Source organism: Miscanthus floridulus, chromosome 16, assembly GCF_019320115.1.
Source record: "Miscanthus floridulus cultivar M001 chromosome 16, ASM1932011v1, whole genome shotgun sequence".
In the NCBI taxonomy this organism is placed as follows: domain Eukaryota; kingdom Viridiplantae; phylum Streptophyta; class Magnoliopsida; order Poales; family Poaceae; genus Miscanthus; species Miscanthus floridulus.
This window is the reverse complement of record NC_089595.1, coordinates 31,134,390-31,158,966: the sequence shown is the minus strand read 5'-3', so window position 1 is coordinate 31,158,966 and position 24,577 is coordinate 31,134,390. Positions and strand designations below refer to the sequence as shown.

At 48.9% G+C, this 24,577-nt stretch overlaps 2 protein-coding genes across 3 annotated transcripts; one reads left to right on the top strand and one right to left on the bottom strand.

Moving 5' to 3' along the window:
- Window positions 1-2,427: 2,427 nt before the first annotated feature.
- LOC136512173 (protein disulfide isomerase-like 2-1) lies at window positions 2,428-17,502 on the top strand. The gene is made up of 11 exons (XM_066506152.1): window positions 2,428-2,662; window positions 14,848-14,932; window positions 15,098-15,195; window positions 15,275-15,330; window positions 15,787-15,904; window positions 15,999-16,026; window positions 16,119-16,210; window positions 16,471-16,627; window positions 16,710-16,834; window positions 16,953-17,052; window positions 17,140-17,502. Exons 1-11 carry the CDS (start codon window positions 2,490-2,492, stop codon window positions 17,206-17,208), a joined length of 1,101 nt encoding a protein of 366 aa, XP_066362249.1. The 5' UTR covers window positions 2,428-2,489; the 3' UTR covers window positions 17,209-17,502.
- Window positions 17,503-17,689: 187 nt separating this feature from the next.
- LOC136512174 (uncharacterized) lies at window positions 17,690-20,763 on the bottom strand. 2 transcript variants are annotated; one of them, XM_066506153.1, is made up of 5 exons: window positions 20,563-20,763; window positions 20,111-20,173; window positions 19,842-19,939; window positions 18,947-19,013; window positions 17,690-18,623 (listed from the first exon to the last, which is right to left on the bottom strand). In XM_066506153.1, the coding sequence occupies exons 1-4, from the start codon at window positions 20,686-20,688 to the stop codon at window positions 18,971-18,973; spliced, it is 330 nt and encodes a 109-aa protein (XP_066362250.1). In that variant the 5' UTR covers window positions 20,689-20,763; the 3' UTR covers window positions 17,690-18,623; window positions 18,947-18,970. The 2 variants fall into 2 exon arrangements, with proteins under 2 accessions (XP_066362250.1, XP_066362251.1); XM_066506154.1 differs by lacking the exon at window positions 18,947-19,013.
- Window positions 20,764-24,577: the final 3,814 nt, after the last annotated feature.

The following is a 24,577-nucleotide window of genomic DNA, read 5'->3' as shown; positions in this document are numbered from 1 at the left end:
AAGCTTCAAAAGTCACTCTATGGCTTAAAGCAGCTGGGAAGAATGTGGTATAACCGACTTAGTGAGTTCCTTCTGCAGAAGGGATACACTAACAATGGTGATTGTCCATGTGTCTTCATCAAAAAGTCCCAAACGGGATTTTGCATAATATCGGTGTATGTTGATGATTTAAATATCATTGGCAACCCACAAGATATTGATGAAGCATGCAATCACCTAAAGGCGGAGTTCGAAATAAAGGATTTGGGTCAAACCAAATTTTGCTTAGGTTTACAACTTGAGCACCTTCCCACTAGAATTTTAGTGCATCAATCAGCCTATATCCAAAAAATATTGAAGAAATTCAATATGGACAAATCACATCCATCCAAAACTCCTATGGTTGTTTGATCTCTAGAAATGGAGACGAATCAATTTAGACTATAGGATGATGGAGAAGAGATTCTGGGACCTCATTACCCTTATCTCAGTGCCATTGGAGCGCTCATGTATCTTGCAAATTGCACCAGGCCTGATATTGCATTAGCAGTGAACTTGCTAGCTCGACACAGCGCTGCTCCTACCAAACGTCATTGGATGGGAGTAAAACATATCCTCAGATATGTTAATGGTACAAGAGATCTTGGATTATTTTTTCAACGGAACCCAGATTCTAATATGATTGGATACATTGATGCCGGCTATTTATGTGATCCCCATAATGGCCGATCCCAGACAGGCTTTGTGTTCTTACACGGAGGAACAACTATTTCACGGAAGTCTTCTAAACAGACTCTGGTGGCTACCTCAACTAATCACTCTTAAATAATTGCACTATATGAGGCCTCACGTGAATGTGTTTGGCTTCGCAGAGTGATCAACCACATACAACAATCATGTGGTATTGGTGCCATCGATTCACCAACCATTATGTATGAAGATAATGATGCCTGTGTTACACAGATGGAGACATGCTACATCAAAAGCAACATAACCAAGCATATTTATGCTAAGTTGTTTTATCCACATGAGTTAAAACAAATGGGTGAAATAGACATCTTTCAAACCAAATCATGTGATAACCTCGCTGACTTGTTCACTAAGTCCTTACTAGCTTTCTCGTTCCAAAAATGTGTTCAAGGAATTGGTATGCGACGTCTTCGAGATTTGTAAGGTTCAGTGGGAGAAATCTCCTAGATGTTGCCCCATCCAAACCATCATATTGCACTCTTTTCTTCGTATGAGTTTTACTCACAAGGTTTCTCATATAAAGTTTTTAATAAGACAATATTAGCATAAGCATATATCGTATTCTCTATTTTCCCCATCGGGGTTTTTAAGGAGATATCAATGATATATATTGTCCTCTAAACTATCTATGAGTTTTCTCCTGCAAAGGTTTTCTCATATGAGCTTATAATGAGACAATAATCATTATATGCTGTATCATTTTCTCCTTATTTTTCCATTAGATATAAATGAGTTTTTAACAACGTATCTATCAAGCATTTCTCCTCATTTTTATCCTATAATTTTTTTAGAATTAATACTATTCATTGATTTCAAGATGCATTCGATCAAGAGGAGTGTTGCAACTGCATGGTGGTTGCTCTATCCCGGAACGCTCCCACGTCTTGGAACCGCTCCCACGTCTTGGAACCGCTCCCAGGCTCCTCTTCCTCACTGTTCGAATCATCGGCTCTCGTGGAGCAGTTGCCTGCGTGCAAATCCATGGTGTCCGTACGGATGTATATATACTTTTTAAAAATCAATGAAAGAAATACTGGTTCACTTGGCATTAGGCCGTGTTCCATTTTACGTTCCAAGGACTTGTTTAGATTGGGTTAGAAATCAGTATTTGAAATTGTAGCACTTTCGTTTGTATTTGATAATTATTGTCTAATCATGATTTAACTAGACTTAAAAGATTCGTCTCGTAATTTACAATTAAACTATATAATTAGTTATTTTTTTATTTACATTTAATACTCTATGCATATGTCTAAAAATTTGATGCGATGCAGAGAGTGAAAAAACTTACGATCTAAACGAGGCAACTTTAAAGAGGAAACGGATCCTCGGAGCCTACACGCAATGCGTTTCACATGCCCCGGGCCCACGTTCTTCTAACTTTAGTCTTTCTTTCTAATAAATTTTAGTCGTATTTCATCGGACATTTGGATATATACATAGGGTATTAAATATAGACTAATTATAAAACTAATTACATAGTTTACGATTAATTTGCGAGATGAATCTTTTAAGCCTAATTAGTCCATAATTTGACAATATTTTACTACAGTAACATATGCTAATGACGGATTAATTAGACTTAAAAAATTTGTCTCGTAAAATACTGACGAATTATATAATTTATTTTTCATTAGTATTCAAACACCCACTATCCTCCTGACCGACCTTCTCAATTTTAATAGCCTGATCAAACACCCCCTACTATTAATCGGCTTCACTTCTCTCCCGATTTTTCATTCGAGCTCGCAGGTCGCATCATGGCGTCCCCTCAGATCTCCCGCAGAGCCCTCGGCCTCCTGCTCCTCCTCGCCGCCACGGCCGCGGTCGTCTCGCCGACCACCGCCGACGAGGTGGTGGCCCTGACGGAAGCCGACTTCGAGAAGGAGGTTGGCCAGGACCGCGGCGCCCTCGTCGAGTTCTACGCGCCATGGTTCGCCCCCCTCTCCCCTCCTCTCTCTCTCTGTCTCGTAGTCGGGCCGGATCCGTGGTTCGTTGGGTCTGGGAGCCTAGAGGCTGAAATGTGTCGGGCCAGTGTTACATCCTTGGAAATGTGTCGTCCTTACTCGAGTCTGTAGCATATTTTTGTAGCTATGAATCCGTACCGGCTTGACAATTGAGTTGACCAGTTTGGATTCTTGGGCGAGATGGATCGGGTAGCCATTGCTCTACGGGAGCCAGAAGGCCTGGATCCTTCGGCTGCGTGTGTTTGTGCTTCTATTAGCTAAGTAGCAGGCTAGTAGTTCTAGCTGTTACGAATCCTTCTTGCTAAATGGGATTGGGATCCCAAACGTTTCCCTAGTAGATATGGGCGAGTGTTGCACCGAGACTCACGGGATCTGATCCTGTAACCAATTCGTATTGTTTGATTTTTGTTCTCTATGGCTGTAGTCTGCCTAGTGCTTTGGCTCATTAGTAGATGCTCATGAGAGCGGGGAAGGTCTTACTGCTAGAAGGATCTTCGGTGCTTGATTGTACAAAAGAAAGGGTCAAATCTTATATTGTGCTGTGCTCGTGATCACTTGCTGGTAGTTCATGAAGCACTGGATATTTTGTTTCATTGCATTAGTGAGTACAGCATCCGCTTTAAGGTGATCTAAAACTGCTATGCAATCTGATGAAAATGAATGAATCACATGGATTATTTAAATGCCTTTTATTAGGCATATAAATCAGAACTCAGGATTTGGTTCTGTTATACTTGGGTAGTTCTTCGAACTACAAATATAAATGGAGTAGGAGTTTTGATTGATAAGAACCTCAAGGATGGGGTGTAGGTGAGAAGACAAGGGGATAGGATCATATTAGTCAAACTTGTCATTAGTGATATGGTCTTAAACGTAATTAGTGCTTATGCCCCCAAAGTAGGCCACGATGAGAGTGCTAAGAGGCAATTCTGGGAAGACTTGGATGGCTTGGTTAGAGCGGTACCTAGTAGCGAGAAGCTCTTCATAGGAGGGGACCTTAATGGCCATGTAGGTTCAACAAGTGCAGGTTTTGAGGTGGCTCATGCAGGTTTCGGTTATGGTAGTAGGAACCAGGAGGGAGAGGATGTCCTTGACTTTGCTACGGCGTTTGATCTGATGATAGCCAACACTTTCTTTAGGAAGAGAGTCCCATTTAGTGACCTATAGGAGCGGACATTACTCTAGTCAGATCGACTTTGTCCTTACAAGAAGGGGGGATAAATGCGCTTGCGTGGATTGTAAGGTGATACCTGGAGAATGCGTGGTTTCTCAGCACAAGCTAGTGGTGGCTGACTTCTGCTTTCTGGTACGAGCTCGTAGAGTTAAACAAGCCAAGATTGCAAGAACAAAGTGGTGGAAATTAGAAGAGGAGGCACCAAAGGTCTTCAAGGAAAGAGTTATTGAAGAGGGCCCATGGAAGGACGAAGGCGATGCAAATAACATGTGGGAGAAGATGGCAACGTGCGTTCGGAAGGTTGCTGCAGAGGTGTTTAGAGTGACTAAAGGAAGTGGATGCGTTTTGAAAGACGCTTGGTGGTGGAATGAAGATGTACAAAAGGTTATTAATGAAAAGAAGGAATGCTATAAGCGCTTGTACCAGGACCGGTGTGCAGACAACATAGAGAAGTACAAGGTGGCAAAGAAGATTGTAAAACGAGCGGTGGGGGAGGCGAAGGGGCGGGCTTACGAGGATCTTTACCAATGTCTGAATACGAAGGAAGAAGAGAAGGACATCTATAGGATGGCTAGGGCTTGTGATAGAAAGACGAGGGACTTCAACCAAGTCAAGTGCATTAAGGATGAGAGGGAGCAGCTTTTGGTGAAGGAGGATGAGATCAGACATAGATGGCAAGGGTATTTTGATAAGTTGTTCAATGGGGAGAATGAGAACTCCACCGTTCGGTTGGACGACTCGTTTGATGACACCAATAGGTGCTTTATGCGTAGGATCCAAGAGCCGGAGGTTAGAGAAGCTTTGAAAAAGGATAAAAGTGGGTAAAGCGATGGGCCCTGATGGTATTCCGATCAAGTTGTGGAGATGTCTCGGGGATTTAGCTATATTATGGCTGACGAAGATATTCAACAATATCTATCGATCGAACAAGATGCCTGATGAGTGGAGAAGAAGCATATTGGTACCAAAGCTATGGGAGAGAGTTATCGAGCATCGACTGTGAGAAAAGACGTGGATATCTACAAACCAATTCGGTTTCATGCCCGGAAGGTCAACCATAGAAGCAATTTTCTTAATAAGACAAGTTATGGAGCGGTTTAGGAAGCAGAAGAAGGACGTACACATGGTTTTCATTGACTTGGAGAAGACTTACGACAAGATACTAAGGAATGTTATGTGGTGGGCTTTGGATAAACATAAAGTCCCAACAAAGTATGTTACACTCATCAAGGACATGTACAACAATGCCATGATTAGTGTTCGAACAAATGATTGTAACATAGATTACTTCCCGATTAAAATAGTACTTCATCAAGGGTCAGCCTTGAGCCCGTATCTCTTTGCCTTGGTAATGGATGAGGTGACAACGGACATTCAAGGGGATATCCCTTGGTGTATGCTTTTTGCAGACGATGTAGTGCTAGTTGATGAAAGCCAGGCAGGAGTAAATAGGAAATTGGAGTCGTGGCGGCAGATCCTTGAGTCCAAAGGTTTTAGAATAAGTAGAACTAAAACAGAATACATGAGATGCGACTTTGGCAACGCTGCACATGAGGAGGGAGATGTGAGTTTGGAAGTTCAAATGGTGCCTAAGAAAGATGCCTTCCGTTATCTAGGATCGATGCTACAGAAGGATAGAGATATTGATGCAGATGTTTGCCGTAGGATCAAAGCAGGGTGGATGAAGTGACGACAAGCATCTGGCATTCTCTGTGACAAGAGGGTACCATAAAAGCTTAAAGGCAAGTTTTATAGAATGGCAATTAGACCCGCTATGCTGTATGGAGCAGAATGTTGGCCTACAAAAAGACGACATGTCCAACAACCGAGTGTTGCGGAGATACGTATGTTGCGCTGGATTTGTGGTCACACAAGGATGGACCGAGTTTGGAACGATGATATACGTGATCGTCTAGGGGTAGCACCAATCGAAGAAAAGCTTGTCCAACATTGGTTGAGGTGGTTTGGCCATGTCCAAAGGAGACCTTCAGAGGCACCAGTGCATTGTGGAGTCCTAAGTCAAGATATTAATGTGAGGAGAGGTAGAGGAAGACCGAAACTGACATGGGGGAGGCAATAAAAAGAGATTTGAATGGTTGGGATATACCTAGAGGTCTTTGTTTGGATAGGAGTGTAGAAAGCAGCTATTGACTGCCTGAACCGTGACTAGGGGCTCATGTTGGGTTTCAACTTTAACCTACCCAACTTGCTTGGGACTAAAAGGCTTTGTTGTTGTTGTTGTATACTTGGGTAGTTCTTTTGGAACTCAATTGTCTGAATTCCATTTGTTGAGAAAAGTTTTCAGCAAGTGATAGTGTTGCCAGCCAGATGAGTGTTTCAAATAACTAATATTTGATTGAAATATTGTAGAGTATACTGTAATCTGTAGAATCAATCACTTAAAATCTTGTCTTCTTTTGCAATCTCTCGCATATCCAAAAACCTTTCTGTGAGCACAACTCACTTATCTGGAAATCTTTCTATTGATGGATAAGTCTCATGTGTGGCTGGTCTTTGTGGGGCTATGATGCTCACATGGTCATGGTCCTTGTGGCTGTTTTTCTGTTTTTAGGACAGCATCTTAGACTAGAGGACAGCATCTTAGAGGACAGCATCTTAGACTAGAGGACAGCATCTTAGCTAGGACAGCATATTAGCATCTTAGACTAGCATCTTGGCATATGCTTGGCTGGCTAGCAGCCTATAAATATGTAACCCCAACCCCTTGGGTTGGCATGGCATTTGTGTGAGCTTGTGTGAGAAATAGACAAGAAAATTGCCCCAACTCCTAGTGTCATCCTCTCTCGATGAGAGTAAGAATTCTTCTACTACCAAGAGTGAGAATTCAGCGACTAACAAGTGGTATCAGAGCCGTATTATCCTGTAGCCTGAGCATCTCTTGCTCATCTTCTCTCCCAGCCCCACAACAGCCCTAGCTGTTGGCAGCAGCAGCTCCTCCGGCCGCTCCTGTTCACTCCTCTCCCAGCTCGTCTGAAGCAGCCCTCTCCCCACGCAGCAGCCCCCCGGTAGCGCGTCATGTCCGCAGGGCAGTCTCAGCGCTCGGTCGCCTCGAGCACGCGGCGTCGGCAGGAGGCCGAACTTGCCGCGGCAGAGGAACGCGAGCGAGCGGCGGCAGAGACCGCTGCGGCGGCGGCAAGGGCGTCGAGGCTAGCAGCGGCGGAGCTGGCAGCAGCCAGAGCGGAGGCGGAAGCAGCGGCGGCGGCGAATGCAGCGCGTGCGGCGGCGGCGGAGGTCGAGGCTCTGCGCGGCAGCATCGGCAGCTCCATTTCCGCTGACGACACCGCCGACGCGGACCTCGAGCTGCTAGAGAGGGAGGCAGCGCGAGCGCGGGCGGCGCAGTGGACAGCCGCGCACGTCCACGAGCGTGGCGGCAGCCCAGACAGGCGCGGACGCGCTGGCGGCGCTCCTGGAGGAGGCGCGCACGGCGGTGGCGCTCCTGGGGCAGCCGCGCACGCCCACGAGCGCGACGGCAGCCCAGACAGGCGCGGACGCGCCGGTGGCGCTCCTGGAGGAGGCGCGCACGGCGGCGGCGCTCCTGGAGGAGGCGCGCACGGCAACGGTGGCGGACGGGTCGATGGAGAGCGCGGCCTTCATAGGCAGCGTGGCTCTCTCTCCCCGGATCGGTACCGACGGGTCGATGGAGAGCGCGGCCTTCACAGGCAGCATGACTCTCTCTCCCCGGATCGGTACCGTGGTTACCACGGGCTCCAGGCTGTTGTCAGGGACGTCGGTCCCGGCGGTGGGTGGCCTACCCTCACCAAGACCAACTACGTCGAGTGGGCTGCGGTGATGAGGGTAAAGCTCCAGGTGCGGCACATGTGGGAGGCAGTCCGGTACGGCGACGTCGACTACGACCTAGATCGACGGGCGCTGGATGCTCTCATCGCTGCAGTCCCGCCCGAGATGCAGTTCTCGCTTACCAGCAAGCGGACTGCCAAGGAGGCTTGGGACGCCATCGCTGCGGCACGCATCGGCAGCGACCGCGCCCGCAAGTCCACACTGCAGGCACTTCGCAAGGAGTGGGAGAACCTGGCTTTCAAGCCAGGTGAGGACGTTGATGACTTTGCTCTCCGTCTCAACACTCTGTTGCAGAAGATGGTGCAGTTCGGCGACGACACCTACGGCGAGGAGAGAGCTGTCGAAAAGCTCTTCCGCTGCGTCCCCGAGAAGTACAAGCAGATGGCTCGCTCGATCGAGTCGCTGCTGGATCTCTCCACGATGTCGATCGAGGAGGCGATAGGTCGCCTCAAGGTCGTCGATAGTGATGAGCCACAGTCCCTCTCAGGGCCCATCACCACTGGCGGGAAGCTCCTTCTCACTCGGGAGCAGTGGCTTGCCAGCCAGGGTGACCGGAGGAAGGGGGAGCCTTCTTCCGCGACAGGCGGCCGCAAGCGTGGCAAGCCACGCAAGGCGCGCAGAGACGCCCAGGCCGGGGCTCGAGGATGTGCCGAGAGTGATGCCCGCGGAGGCGCCCAGGGCGGCGCCGCCGGCAGGCACAAGCCGGCACGAGACGACGCCTGCCGCAACTGCGGCCAGCTTGGCCATTGGGCCAAGGACTGTCGACAGCCACGACGCGGTCAGGCCCACGTCGCACAGGCGGAGGAGGAGGAGCCGGCTCTGTTCATGGCACATGCCAGCATCGAGCTACCTCCAGCGGCACCGGCCGCAGCGGCTCTCCTCCACCTTGACGAGCCAAAAGCACACGCCCTCCTCGGCGACAGCTCCGGCAACGACAAGACTGACGGGTGGTGCCTCGACACTGGCGCCACCCATCACATGACCGGTCGACAGGAGTTCTTCACCGAGCTTGACTCTAGCGTCCGAGGCTCCGTCAAGTTTGGGGATGCCTCCGGCGTGGAGATCAAGGGCGTCGGCTCCATCATCTTCACCGCCGTGTCTGGTGAGCACAGGCTGCTCACCGGAGTCTACTACATCCCCGCGTTGAGGAACTCCATCATCAGCTTGGGACAGCTGGATGAGAACGGTTCGCGCGTGGTGGTTGAGGACGGAGTCATGAGGATTTGGGATCGTCGTCGTCGCCTTCTTGCCAAGGTACCCAGAAGCGCAAATCGACTCTACGTCCTTAACGTGCAGGTGGCACAACCCCTCTGTCTCGCTGCTCGTCGGGACGACGAGGCGTGGCAGTGGCACGAGCGTTTCGGGCACCTTCACTTTGAGGCCCTGAAGCGGCTCAGTGCCACGGAGATGGTGCGAGGCCTGCCGTGCCTCGACCATGTGGAGCAGCTCTGCGACGTCTGCGTGTTGACGAAGCAGAGGCGACTCCCCTTTCCCCAGCAGGCGAGCTTTCGAGCCAAGGAGAGGCTCGAGCTCGTGCACGGGGACTTGTGTGGCCCGGTGACACCGGCCACACCGGGAGGACGACGCTACTTCCTGCTGCTCGTCGACGACCTCTCCCGCTACATGTGGGTGATGGTCCTCGGCAGCAAGGGAGAGGCTGCGGACGCCATCAGACGCGTGCAGGCTTCTGCGGAGGCGGAGTGCGGCCGCAAGCTGCGCGTGCTACGCACCGACAACGGCGGCGAATTCACGGCGGCTGAATTCGCGTCGTACTGCGCTGACGAGGGCATTCAGCGCCACTACTCCGCGCCGTACAGCCCGCAGCAGAACGGCGTCGTCGAGCGGCGCAACCAGACGGTTGTGGGGATGGCTCGGGCCCTCCTCAAGCAGAGGGGGATGCCGGCTGTCTTCTGGGGAGAGGCGGTGGTGACGGCCGTCTACATCCTCAACCGCTCGCCTACCAAGGCGCTCGACGGCAGGACGCCGTACGAGGCTTGGCATGGGCGCAAGCCGGCGGTCTCCCACTTGCGGGTCTTCGGCTGCCTCGCGTTCGTCAAGGAGCTTGGCCACATCAGCAAGCTCGACGACAGGAGCACTCCGGGAGTGTTCATCGGCTACGCGGAGGGCTCGAAGGCCTACCGCATCCTCGACCCGAAGACACAGCGTGTGCGCACGGCGCGCGACGTTGTGTTCGACGAAGGGCGAGGATGGGCGTGGGACAAGGCGGTGGACGATGGCTCGGCTCCGACTTACGACGACTTCACTGTCGAGTACGTCCACTTCGAGGGAGCTGGGGGAGTAGGCAGCTCTTCTTCGGCGAGCGCGTCTACCCCAGTCCCCGAGCCTCCACCGACCCCGGCGCCTGCTACTCCAACAGCTCCACGCTCTCCAGCCAGGACCTCGGCTGCGATGAGTTCTTCGCCGGCTTCACCACAGCCGGCAACGCCACGCACTCCAGCACCGACAGGCACCTCTCCGGGCACGTCTACTCCAACACCAGCTCGTGTCGAGCACAGCCCGGTTGAGCTCGCTACTCCGCTCTCTCACGACGAGGAGCGCATCGACGCGTACCACGACGGCGAGCCGTTGCGGTACCGTACGATGGAGAACCTTCTCGGCGACCAGTTGGTGCCGGGACTGGTGCCTCATGACCTGGAGGACCTGGAGGCGCAGTTGCACCTTGCGTGTGACGACGGCGAGCCTCGGTCGTTCGCAGAGGCCGAGAGACACGCGGCATGGCGCGCCGCGATGCAGTTGGAGATGGATGCGGTTGAGAATGTTAGTCGCTGAATTCTCACTCTTGGTAGTAGGAGAATTCTTACTCTCATCGAGAGAGGATGACACTAGGAGTTGGGGCAATTTTCTTGTCTATTTCTCACACAAGCTCACACAAATGCCATGCCAACCCAAGGGGTTGGGGTTACATATTTATAGGCTGCTAGCCAGCCAAGCATATGCCAAGATGCTAGTCTAAGATGCTAGTCTAAGATGCTAATATGCTGTCCTAGCTAAGATGCTGTCCTCTAGTCTAAGATGCTGTCCTCTAAGATGCTGTCCTCTAGTCTAAGATGCTGTCCTAAAAACAGAAAAACAGCCACAAGGACCATGACCATGTGAGCATCATAGCCCCACAAAGACCAGCCACACATGAGACTTATCCATCATTCTCCCCCTAAGTCTTGTGCGTCGTCTTGTGGGAGAGTTGAACCATCCCGGTCCTAGAGCAGAGCTCAAGGAACTTGATCCTCCCAAGGGGCTTGGTGAGCAGGTCCGCAAGCTGGTCCTTGGTGTTGATGTAGCTCGCCTTGATGCTCCCTTCCTCCAAACAGCCTCGGATGAAGTGGTACCTCACCCGGATGTGCTTGCTGCGTTCGTGGAACACGGGGTTCTTTGCCAGGGCCAGAGCGGACTTGCTGTCCACCCTGAGCTCCACCGCTCTAGTGTCTCTGCCGAGGAGATCACCAAGCAGTCGAGCAAGCCAGAGCGCCTGAGTCGAAGCGGTGGAGGCCGCTATGTACTCGGCCTCGCAGCTGGACAGGGCCACCACCTGCTGCTTGACCGACTGCCAGCTAACGAGGCACTTGCCGAGGAAGAAGAGGATCCCGCTCGTGCTCTTGCTGGTGTCGATGTCGCCGGCGTGGTCGCTGTCGCTGTACCCGACGAAGTGTGCCGCCCCAGGGCACCTCGGGTAGTAGAGGCCGTGGTCGAGAGTCCCCGCAACGTAGCGGATGATCCTCTTCACAGCCTGCTGGTGTTCTGTCGTCGGTCGCTGCATGAACCGACTAACGTAGCCGACGGAGAATGCCAAGTCCGGCCGTGTGTGGGCGAGGTAGCGAAGGCTCCCCACAAGACGCCGGTACTGCGTAGCGTCCACCTCCTCCGTCGTGCTGTCGCGGCTCAGCTTCAGCCTCTCCTCCATCGGAGTGAGAGCTGGGTTGCAGTCGGTGAGCCCAGCTAGCTCAACGACGCGCTTGGCGTAGGCGGTCTGTCGAAGCGTGATCCCAGAGTCATCCTGGTGTACCTCGATTCCCAGGTAGAAGGAGAGAGGCCCCAGGTCACTCATCTGGAAGGTGGCCTTCATCTCTTCCTTGAATGCCGCCACCTCCGCATCCTTGGTGCCGGTGATCACCAAGTCGTCGACGTAGACACCCACCAGCAGGGCATTACCTCCATTGCCCCGTCGGTAGATGGCCGCCTCGTGCGGGCTTTGCTCGAAGCCCATCCCCTTTAGCGTGGAATCCAGCTTGGCATTCCACGCCCTCGGTGCCTGCCGCAAGCCATAGAGGGCCTTGCGCAGGCGGAGCACCTTGCCCTCCTTGCCGGGGATCGCAAATCCCGGCGGCTGGTGCACGTAGACCTCCTCCTTCAAGTCGTCGTTAAGGAACGCCGACTTGACGTCCATGTGATGAACACGCCAGCCCTCCTGGGCAGCTAGCGCAAGGAGGAGTCGTACGGACTCCATCCGTGCCACGGGAGCAAAGGCGTCGTCGAAGTCGACCCCCTCCTTCTGCACGAAACCTCGTGCCACCAAGCGAGCCTTGTGCTTGACGATGGCACCGGCTTCATCCCTCTTCAACTTGTACACCCACTTAAGGGTGATCGCGCGATGACCACGGGGAAGGTCAGCAAGCTCCCAGGTGCGGTTCTTCTCAACCGCATCCATCTCCAACTGCATCGCGGCGCGCCATGCCGCGTGTCTCTCGGCCTCTGCGGACGACCGAGGCTCGCCGTCGTCACACGCAAGGTGCAACTGCGCCTCCAGGTCCTCCAGGTCATGAGGCACCAGTCCCGGCACCAACTGGTCGCCGAGAAGGTTCTCCATCGTACGGTACCGCAACGGCTCGCCGTCGTGGTACGCGTCGATGCGCTCCTCGTCGTGAGAGAGCGGAGTAGCGAGCTCAACCGGGCTGTGCTCGACACGAGCTGGTGTTGGAGTAGACGTGCCCGGAGAGGTGCCTGTCGGTGCTGGAGTGCGTGGCGTTGCCGGCTGTGGTGAAGCCGGCGAAGAACTCATTGCAGCCGAGGTCCTGGCTGGAGAGCGTGGAGCTGTTGGAGTAGCAGGCGCCGGGGTCGGTGGAGGCTCGGGGACTGGGGTAGACGCGCTCGCCGAAGAAGAGCTGCCTACTCCCCCAGCTCCCTCGAAGTGGACGTACTCGACAGTGAAGTCGTCGTAAGTCGGAGCCGAGCCATCGTCCACCGCCTTGTCCCACGCCCATCCTCGCCCTTCGTCGAACACAACGTCGCGCGCCGTGCGCACACGCTGTGTCTTCGGGTCGAGGATGCGGTAGGCCTTCGAGCCCTCCGCGTAGCCGATGAACACTCCCGGAGTGCTCCTGTCGTCGAGCTTGCTGATGTGGCCAAGCTCCTTGGCGAACGCGAGGCAGCCGAAGACCCGCAAGTGGGAGACCGCCGGCTTGCGCCCATGCCAAGCCTCGTACGGCGTCCTGCCGTCGAGCGCCTTGGTAGGCGAGCGGTTGAGGATGTAGACGGCCGTCACCACCGCCTCTCCCCAGAAGACAGCCGGCATCCCCCTCTGCTTGAGGAGGGCCCGAGCCATCCCCACAACCGTCTGGTTGCGCCGCTCTATGGCTTGCGGCAGGCACCGAGGGCGTGGAATGCCAAGCTGGATTCCACGCTAAAGGGGATGGGCTTCGAGCAAAGCCCGCACGAGGCGGCCATCTACCGACGGGGCAATGGAGGTAATGCCCTGCTGGTGGGTGTCTACGTCGACGACTTGGTGATCACCGGCACCAAGGATGCGGAGGTGGCGGCATTCAAGGAAGAGATGAAGGCCACCTTCCAGATGAGTGACCTGGGGCCTCTCTCCTTCTACCTGGGAATCGAGGTACACCAGGATGACTCTGGGATCACGCTTCGACAGACCGCCTACGCCAAGCGCGTCGTTGAGCTAGCTGGGCTCACCGACTGCAACCCAGCTCTCACTCCGATGGAGGAGAGGCTGAAGCTGAGCCGCGACAGCACGACGGAGGAGGTGGACGCTACGCAGTACCGGCGTCTTGTGGGGAGCCTTCGCTACCTCGCCCACACACGGCCGGACTTGGCATTCTCCGTCGGCTACGTTAGTCGGTTCATGCAGCGACCGACGACGGAACACCAGCAGGCTGTGAAGAGGATCATCCGCTACGTTGCGGGGACTCTCGACCACGGCCTCTACTACCCGAGGTGCCCTGGGGCGGCACACTTCGTCGGGTACAGCGATAGCGACCACGCCGGCGACATCGACACCAGCAAGAGCACGAGCGGGACCCTCTTCTTCCTCGGCAAGTGCCTCGTTAGCTGGCAGTCGGTCAAGCAGCAGGTGGTGGCCCTGTCCAGCTGCGAGGCCGAGTACATAGCGGCCTCCACCGCTTCGACTCAGGCGCTCTGGCTTGCTCGACTGCTTGGTGATCTCCTCGGCAGAGACACTAGAGCAGTGGAGCTCAGGGTGGACAGCAAGTCCGCTCTGGCCCTGGCAAAGAACCCCGTGTTCCACGAACGCAGCAAGCACATCCGGGTGAGGTACCACTTCATCCGAGGCTGTTTGGAGGAAGGGAGCATCAAGGCGAGCTACATCAACACCAAGGACCAGCTTGCGGACCTGCTCACCAAGCCCCTTGGGAGGATCAAGTTCCTTGAGCTCTGCTCCAGGACCGGGATGGTTCAACTCTCCCACAAGACGACGCACAAGACTTAGGGGGAGAATGATGGATAAGTCTCATGTGTGGCTGGTCTTTGTGGGGCTATGATGCTCACATGGTCATGGTCCTTGTGGCTGTTTTTCTGTTTTTAGGACAGCATCTTAGACTAGAGGACAGCATCTTAGAGGACAGCATCTTAGACTAGAGGACAGCATCTTAGCTAGGACAGCATATTAGCATCTTAGACTAGCATCTTAGACTAGCATCTTGGCATATGCTTGGCTGGCTAGCAGCCTATAAATATGTAACCCCAACCCCTTGGGTTGGCATGGCATTTGTGTGAGCTTGTGTGAGAAATAGACAAGAAAATTGCCCCAACTCCTAGTGTCATCCTCTCTCGATGAGAGTAAGAATTCTCCTACTACCAAGAGTGAGAATTCAGCGACTAACATCTATGACCATTTGTTTTTAGTGATCTTTTCATCAGATACTGTTTTTCTGACCATCTTCTGTTTCTTAGGTGCGGCCACTGCAAAAAGCTTGCCCCCGAGTATGAAAAACTTGGTGCAAGCTTCAAGAAGGCTAAATCTGTATTAATAGCAAAGGTACATCTCACCTTGTTTAGTCTCCCTAGTGGAATGTTGATATTGCAACAGTTTTCATCATTTACATCCCACGATTTTCTATGTTATCAAAACTTGTTTGAATATCTAATTACATTTTTTTGCTACAATGAATCGACTGTTTTCTTCTTTGTATCTACTACCTAGGTTGACTGCGATGAGCACAAGAGTTTGTGCAGCAAATATGGAGTTTCTGGGTACCCCACAATTCAATGGTTCCCCAAAGGCTCCTTGGAACCGAAGAAGTGAGAATGCATAACTTCTGTTATGTACTTTCCAGCTTTTTTTTACTGTGATAATAATGTTAAATCTACTCTTGTGCAGGCATGAGGGTCAACGTTCTGTGGAAGCCCTTGCAGAATTTGTTAACAGCGAAGCAGGTAGGCCTCGCCTGTATTTAAGAACAGTTGTCAACCATGTTGTGTTGTTTTCTAATTACCAAATTGGTGGACAATGAAGCATATATTTTACATTTATCACAGTAGGGGCTTCCCCTAGTGTTATTCTTTCAAAAGAAACAAACAGGTTATTTGTAAAAGCACTAAATCTTGAGCAGTGAATATCAAGTGCAATTACCAACATGTGCTATTTACTGCCATCCTTTGGCCCCTTTGATACTTATTATAGATGCTGTTAGTCATATTGATATTTTTTTTCTATTGTGAAGTTCGTTACTTTAATTATGGATAAGCCCCTAAGCCATTTGCTATCATGCAAAATCTCTTCTAGTTAATTATGTTTACTCACATGATGTCATCTTTATTTTGATCGAAGTCCTATCAAGTGCTACTTGTTGAAGAATCGACTATTGTCAACTAATTTGCACATTGTTCTAGGTACCAATGTCAAGATAGCTGCCATTCCTTCAAGCGTCGTGGTTCTGACTCCAGAGACCTTTGACTCAATTGTCCTTGATGAAACCAAAGATGTTCTTGTTGAGTTCTATGCCCCATGGTTGGTTATCGTGCTCAACTCATGTCCACCTAAGTTCTTTTCATCACACTACTTTACTGAAATTTAATTCCATCGATGGCCCTCCTGTTTATAGGTGTGGTCACTGCAAGCATCTTGCTCCGGTTAGTAGAGAGTATTAGCTTGAAAATTTCCAAATTATTGCAGCAGATCTTCATTTTTCAGTGGACTGAACATATACTTGTACTTGATTTAGGTTTATGAGAAGCTGGCTTCAGTTTTCAAGCAGGACGACGGTGTTGTGATCGCCAATCTTGATGCTGACAAGCACACTGATTTGGCTGAAAAGTATGGATTCTGACTATAGTCTATTTCAGTGGTTATGTACATTAGTTTTCTGTCTTTAGTTTAACATGGTTGGATTTTTTATCTTACACTGTGATTGTGATGGAATTTTTTCCTGAGGAAATACGGAAGTGGTTCTTTTGTAATTTGACAGACTGTTAGGGATAACACAACCTCTGACTGAATTTATAATAAGTTTTGCTACGTCTGTCCTTTCTTCCATGATCACGGCAGAATTTTAATAATATATGTCACCTTTGCAGGTATGGTGTTTCTGGTTTCCCCACATTGAAGTTCTTCCCTAAGGGAAACAAAGCTGGTGAAGATTATGATGGTGACCGGGACTTGGATGACTTTGTCAAGTTCATTAATGAGAAGTGTGGCACCAGCCGGGATTCAAAGGGCCAGCTGACTTCAGAGGTTGGTCAAAATTAAGCAAATTCACTTTGGAATCAAGCTGACGAAGTCTGAATCTGATGCATTCTGTTCATTGCTTCTGTAGGCTGGGCTTGTGGCAAGCTTGAATCCTCTTGTGAAGGAGTTTGTCAATGCTGCTGATGACAAGCGGAAGGAAGTCCTCTCTAAAATAGAAGAGGATGTTGCTAAGCTCAGCGGTTCTGCTGCCAAGTACTTCCTTCCACCTTTCCCTCCACCATGTTTGCAAGCTACATGATTGGTTAACATTTTTATGTAGGTAATACCATTGTCAAATTACGAAGTACTAACTATTTTGCTTCTAAACCAGGCACGGAAAGATATATGTGACAGTTGCAAAGAAGATTATGGACAAGGGCTCTGACTACACTACGAAGGAGACTGAGAGGCTTCACTGCATGCTGGAGAAGGTGTGCATATAAGTTTCGATCCCCCATTCAATCTGTGAACTATATTACTAATTCAGAAGCTAATTTCCATATTTTATCGTATTGCAGTCGATCAGTCCTTCCAAAGCTGATGAGTTCATCATTAAGAAGAACATTCTTTCGACATTCTCCTCTTGAAGGTGATGACTCATAGCCACGGCCTGCCAGTGACTTGAGCTGAGCTGATAGTGGAACTACCCCTTGTGAGGAAAGGAAAACAGAAGAAATCGGATGATATGAGAGAAAGGTGGTAGTGAAAGTCAAGTAGTGGCAGAGCTAGTTCATGCACGTAGATCCCTTTTGTCTTTTCTGGTTCCAGGGATTGACTTCGTACTCACAGTTTACTTCACACAGAAGGAGGTTTATGTAGCCATCCTGTGATGACAGCCGATACTTTGTTTTTGATCCAATAAATTGGTTATTCAGCTTCGAGTTATTTTGCCCTAGTGTAATCTGGTGAAAGGTGAAATCTTGATGCATCTTATTTGGATTGGTCACTCTGTTAGCTGGCAACATGGGAATTACTTAAATTGTTGTTGGCCAGAGGGTCACTCGTGTGCTTGTGATGCCAGTTGCGGTTGTTCTAAAAAAATAATGTGCTGATTCACAATACTTGAGGTCGAGTGTCTGCTAGAACAACTGTTCCTTATCAGAACAATTTTCCTGTTTGCTACTTGAGTTGCATTACAAGGGCTAATGTGCCATTTCAAACAATTTTATCGGTGAGCTTACAATCTGATGGCATTGCGACACTCCAAAGGTTAATTTCACTCAAATATTACAATGTCGCTAGTCAGAACACTGATGCTCAGACCACGGACAACAGTAGATAAGACAACCATCAAAACTACAAGTTAAGCAGAGCTATAATCCAAAAAATTAATGTGAAAGTGATACAGTATGTTCCCTGTGCTATGTATTCTTGTCCATACGGGTATCAAATTTACTATGGCTCTTATCTTCTTGCTTAAATTTTAGGTCACTTGGACAATCATCTGATGTGCAGTTGTTGATGTAATCTATCTTGTGCTCTGGTCGACCAAAATCATGGTCAGGCCTCTGGTACCCGATTACGATTGACTTATTGCAAGATGATGATCTTTCTGTCCTTTCCAAATCCTCTAGATGTTCATGCTCATGTCCATCTTCATGCTCATGTACATGTTCTTGTCCTTGTCTCATGCCGAATGATAGGTCGTACGAATGGGGTCCCTGCACCCTCATTTGCACTGACCTCAGTAGTGCTGTTCGCCTCAAATCTGCCCCGTGGCACATGTCATTCGGTGAGGATGGGAACCGGCCTTCATTATCGGAGCCACGCCGAGCATGAGAGCGGACTACTGATGAAAGGGAGCAGCTTGGGAGAGGGTATGGGTTTGAAGGTAACAAAGGAGATTGTGGTCTCTAGTGTCGGTGAGGAGATGACATTGGACTAGTTGAAGGGCTGATCATCGCATCAGGATGATTCCCACTGGGGTTTAATTGAGTGTCATAGCACCGGTAATAATCCAGAGTCTTCTCACATTGGCGAGTATTGGGATAATATCTCATCCCTGAAAGGAGGCAAGTATGATCATTCAGTATGAAATTCATATCATCAATGCAGCACAATATAATTGCTGAGAAGTAGAAGTACCAAATCAACAGAAGTAAAACCCACAAAAACAAGATGATGTCTCCGAGTGTATTTTTATGCTTCCTGACCACAGTTCCCACATGGCTAACCAACTACCAACAAAGTGTGACGGACATCAACATTCATAGCCACATGCACCATTCAAGTACTAAGATTAACTACATATCGATAACTTGACATGATCTGGAACATTAAAGAGACCTATTATGTTTAAAATATGTTCAATACTTAATAGCTTACATGTGAGTGCAACCACTGGAGCAATTATGTGTGAGCGATCATACTATCTCCGGAATCTCCAGATTTACTAACACAGAGACAAAATAATTTCTGTAACCATGTATAGTGAAAAACCATGCATACATGTTCTGTTATAGCATGGAACTTAGTATGAAACAGGTAAAAAGTATGAAGAATCAATTATTGATTTCAGAAGATACTAAGTTGCAGTGGCGTGCAAACATAAGTGTCAGTTAATTCAAGGCAGAAATGAGATGGAAATGGCAATTGAATCTGACAACAAACTAGCATCCATGCTACAAAGGCTACTCTATAATTATATATTCAGTAGCAATTGCACTAAAGCCTTCTCTAACAACAGTTTTGTTGCTTGCTAACTGTACTAAAAGCAAAGGCCAGATTTCTTGACTTGCACAAATATTTCCTGTTACCTAAATTCTCAGTTAATGAACATGCTTTCTCCAATTTGTTTAGGAAAACAGGGAAATTGGGGTGCTACATATTTAGAATTGGATGAGAATGAAGGTCATGCATTTCAGGGGAAGATTGATTAGCAACTTAAAACAAATGGAACACTAACACTGTCTCATCTGTCATCTCACAACTAGTCTCAGATGAAAAATAAATTTTGAAAGATTCATTTCTGGAGAAACAATTGAATAACACTAAGATTAATGGGCGATATTGTGAGATTGAGGATTGTAATTTATTCTCGTCTTGTCATTTTCAAGTTTCAAGCTTACTGCTTGACAATACCGCAATGCACGATGGAGTATGCATACATAAACAATCATTTATAAATTGTTTGTAATTAATGTATAAATTGTTTGTAGTTTCCTAAAAAAAATGTATAAATTGTTTGTAATTTATGTATATGAGATGAGAGCACACAGACCTGAAGCACGAAGCAGTCTCTGACCTTGCAGGGGACTCCATGATGTTGTCAGGCAGAGAATCCCCAACAGACAGTCCATTCAGACTGGACGCCATTATCTGCAAACGATTGCGTATCAACGAACAATACATTGGTGTCAAAAAAAAAAAAACGAACAATACACAGGGCGGGGAGGATAGATAATCAAAACATCAGAAAGCGAATTGCTCAGCTATTCTGATTTGGAGAGGAGAAGATGAATGCAGAGGAATGTGCGGCTTCGGAACTACCAGATCACCTGGGCTTCCCAAGGAATTGGAGAAAAAAGCAGCAACGGTTGTACAGAGCAGGGGCTGAAAAGCAAGCCGACATTCCACAAATGAGGCCAGGGCTAGGTTTTAACACCACCCAACGTTGGAGCCAAAGAAGCACAAATCGAAACAAAAGCAGAAGACTAATACAGCAACAGACCGCAAACAGTCAAATCGGCCCGAGGAACCATCCAATTCGAGGAATTAACAACCAAATCCTGGAGCCCAGATTGAGAAGCAGAACAACACAATCGATTCGAGACCGGCAGCGGCTGTATCAGATGAATTGGCCAAGGAACCACCCGGAACCCGCACTCCTTTTCCGCACACTCCCGGTGCCCAGCCTGAGAACCAACCCAGCCTGAGAACCAACCACCCAGATTAAAACGAGAGGGAACGCAGTGGAGCAGGGCGTGGAATGGGCGACCGACCTCGCTGAGGTACCGCTTGTGGGAGTGGAGATTGTCCACGTACACGTCCTCCTCCGGGTCCCGCCCGCGCTTCCCGCCGCCGGAGGACGGCGGAGACATCGCCGCCTCGCCGCTTCCGCCCGCCATTCGCAGGCGCGAAATCACGGGGCCACCAGCAGCGAGCGGAAGATATGGGGAAAGAGGGAGGGGAAGGGGAAGTGACAGCACACGCTCACGAGTGCATGCCCACGATAATATTTATTGATTTACTATTATTTTATTATTATTATTAGGCCCCATTTGGCAGGGCTTTACTTCTGCAGTGAAACCATTTTTTTTCTTCAGCTCCACAAACGGCTCTTGCAGTGGAGCCGGAGCCATTTTAATATCACGTTTGGCAAAACGGCTTCACTTGTCTATCATGCATGGTTAATTGTCAAATCTACCCTTGTATAGATACATGTAGTAACATGTGCAGGTGTACGTATCTTCATTTGGTTTCATCCGAGTAAATTTGCATTTTAAAATTGTAATTTAAAGTTTACAAATTATAGTTAGAATTCAAAATTATAATTAATAAAAAATTGAAACCATACAGAATTAGCAAGCAACGCATTCTTTTTTGGAGTACTGTTCCATTCAAACAATAATCATGCTCGTGCAAGGTGATGATATAATACAAAAATCATATATCCTGATATAATGCAAACATATATAATCATGATGATCTAGAAAGAAAAATTGCTCGAGCAAGGTCATCATGAAATTTATCCATATTCCGATCACTAGATTCAGTAGTTGATGTATCACTGGTGTGCGAACCAAAATGCTTTCTATACCTCCGAGGTATAGTGGGCACATAATCCGGATTCCGATCGCATTTGCTAAAATCTTTATCCTCCGAACTGTTCTCACGGATGAAATTATGTAGACACATGGTTGCGGCGACAATCATCTTCTGCTTCTCCATCGGGTAACTCGGCATATTAAGAAGGATCCTCCACTTCATCTTCCACACACCAAATGAGCGCTCGACCACGTTTCGAATACTTGAATGCAAATGGTTAAACCACTCTTGTTCACCCCTTGGAGCAGGACCCCTCCGCCAATCCGGCACATGGTACCTCTCACCCTTATATGGTGTCAAGTACCCTGGTCTATTTGGATATCCGGCATCAACATGATAATACTTTCCTGCATACAATTGAGCAAAAGTGAATTGCACGAATGTACTATACAATTAAACTTTTAAAAATCTAACATGTTGCCTGTACATACCTAGAGGGGGGTGCGGGAATTTGTCGTGGTCATGCCTAAGTGCATGAAAGAGAACACTCGTGTCATGCATAGATCCGGGTTGTCCAATAGATGCATATGTGAAGCGCATGTCAAAATCAACAATAGCTAGAACATTTTGTGTCGGTTTGCGACTTCGACCAATAAATCTAATGAGGTCATTTGGAGGCGGTGTAGCTGAGATATGAGTACCATCTAGAGCTCCAATGCAATCTTTAAAATGAGGCATCATCCTACTATCATTACTTATCCTAGGATGTGTTGTACGGAAGTTTGGATCAATAGGCCTTATGTAGTCCTCACACATGGTCACCAAACAATGCAGGACATCATCAAATTTCCTACTCATTGTCTCTCTAGAATGCTTGAATATTCCATGCAAAGCACTGAAGGATGTACCGTGGCCACATATTACAAGGAAGATAGCAAGTGACTCCAAAGAATTCATGTGCAGGGATGACTCCAAACCATATTTGTTCACTAATAAGTTTGCAGCTGGTAAAATAATGATGCATTCATTCTGAACATATTATGACTTTCACCTGGGGTGTTTAGCACCTCCAAAGTCCAACCAAATCCAGACTGTGCTGGAGTTCTGGCTTCATTTTTATCAACATATGTCATGTAGTACTTGGTTGCAAGAAGAGCAGCAGCAAACAAATTGTTTTGATTGGACCGTATCAATTGCATAGTATTTGAAACCCAGTGATCAGAAACATCAGAATCACTATCATCCGAATCAGATTCACTTTCATCCGAATCAGATCTGTCCACATAAAGGAAACTTTCAAAATTGTACCATGACCATTAATTTTCATCCAACACAAACATATTATCAATTGTACTGACTACTAATGCTTAGAAAAAAAATGGAATGCAGTACTTAGAAACATATTATCAAATTTTCTAACCACTAATGTTTCGAAAAAAAAATGCAATGCACTACTTTGAAACACCATGTCTAGATAACCACTCATGCTTCTTTGTCAACCAATCAAATCTATCCTCAGGTGTCTTCAAAGTCAGAAACATCTCTCTCTCAGCCCTCTTGGTAAAAACTATAGTTGCAATGAAATGCTCATTTGTTTTTGGAGTAGCACCACACTGTTCAACTAAGGTCATTACGTCCTGTATGGAACATCCAACTTTCTCCTCCCTCCTTGCTAAGGACTCGCAAGAAGCAGTTGTCCTTTCATTCATCTCCACTATTTTACCCATATGTTCTTTTAACCAATGTCCAGTATTTGTCTTTGGTTTCTTTCCTTTAGTGTGAACAGGATCTGTACCTCTCTTCCTTCCCAGACTAGTGGGTGTCACTTGCTCTGGCTCACTATCATCATCATTGTCGCCCTCCTCTTCATTGTCAACGTTAATGTGAGAGTTATCACATGACATGTTCGCTTGGGAAGGTGGTACACCACTAGAAGCACCCCAATGGTCATCACCGGTATTACGAAGGTCCTCAAACATTATTTCTAACTTGTCCTCATTCTAGAGACCTCGATGCCTAAACCTCGAACAACCCTTAATGTCCTGTAATGCAACAAATTAAGGTTATATTCATGAACATAGAGAGAAATTTAAAATGCCAATACATCTGAAATGAACTTACTTTGATTGCTTTCTTCCACCAACTTTCAGGCATGTCAATGTTCTTTTTCGTTTTGTCCCAGCCAATACCAGTTTCATTGTTGGTGAGTTTCTTCCAAATACCATAGTCACCTTTCAATTTGTCCTATTTGTTCTTGAATTGCTTTCTAGTGTACTCAATACCGGTCCTATCTTTGAACCTTTGTATCACATTCTTGTACCCAGCCTTATTCAAGTGAGTGTTCGCGCGATTACCTTTTTCTACTTCATCAGCAAAAATCTCACATACTATCCTAGAATTTTCATCATTCCAATTTGCCTCGCTGTTTTAACAAATATATCACCAAGGAGACACAAAATAGATGTATCCTGCTCACAGTACTATGCTAGCTATTGCAAAAATTTGCAAGCATCCAAATCATAGTGGTACGAAATGTGAAAAATGTCAACATGATTACCTTGGATCAGTGAGGTCGACGGTGTCAGATACAGGAACAACAAGAGGCACCGGCGGCTTTTGTGCACGTCCACCTCGACCACCTCTACCACCACCACCTCGGCCACCACCACCGCGGCGTCGATTAGAGGCATCACGGCTAGGGCCAGATGAGTGCCCAATCTCCATGCGCCCGTCGCCGACATCTTCACCGGTCGTCCTCCAATCTGGCCCGTACATGGCAGCGACTGATGCATTCCACTCTGTCCATCCCAAATCGCCACTAACGGCCGACGTACCTACGCCTACGGGGGCAGAGGTTGACTGCTGGCTAGGCGGAGGTGTTGCAGTCGCGCCGGGGGTAGGTGCTGCAGCCTGTTTGCCGGAGGGAGGTGGTCCAGCCACGCCGGACCACGGGCCACCTCGGACGAGCGCGCGAGGCCATGGTCCGCCACCGGGAGTGCTTGTCCAGGGGCCGCCGCCGGGGGATCCTCCACCAGCCGCGCTGGTCCAGGGGCCACCGCTAGGGGCTCCTCCACCGGGTGCGCTGCTCCAGGGACCGCCTCCATTGGGTGGTCCGCTAGCTGCGCCCGGCCAATGGCTGCCGCCAGGCCAGGGGCCAGTCCACTAAAGACCGGCACCCCCGGTGAGAAGACCAGGCAAGCCACCGTGCGCGCTCGGATCTGAACCAAGGAAAGGATCTTCTTCGCCTCC

Excerpts from the sequence above, each read along its gene's own strand:
- LOC136512173 (XM_066506152.1), top strand. The coding sequence starts at position 2,490 with ATGGCGTCCCCTCAGATCTCCCGCAGAGCCCTCGGCCTCCTGCTCCTC. Across the intron at positions 14,933-15,097 it reads AATCTGTATTAATAGCAAAG|GTTGACTGCGATGAGCACAA; the intron begins GTACATCTCACC and ends TCTACTACCTAG. Across the intron at positions 15,196-15,274 it reads GGCTCCTTGGAACCGAAGAA|GCATGAGGGTCAACGTTCTG; the intron begins GTGAGAATGCAT and ends ACTCTTGTGCAG.
- LOC136512174 (XM_066506153.1), bottom strand. The coding sequence starts at position 20,688 with ATGGCGGGCGGAAGCGGCGAGGCGGCGATGTCTCCGCCGTCCTCCGGC. Across the intron at positions 20,174-20,562 it reads ACAAGCGGTACCTCAGCGAG|CCCCTGCTCTGTACAACCGT; the intron begins GTCGGTCGCCCA and ends CTTGCTTTTCAG. Across the intron at positions 19,014-19,841 it reads GAGACTGCTTCGTGCTTCAG|TAAATCTGGAGATTCCGGAG; the intron begins GTCTGTGTGCTC and ends TCTCTGTGTTAG.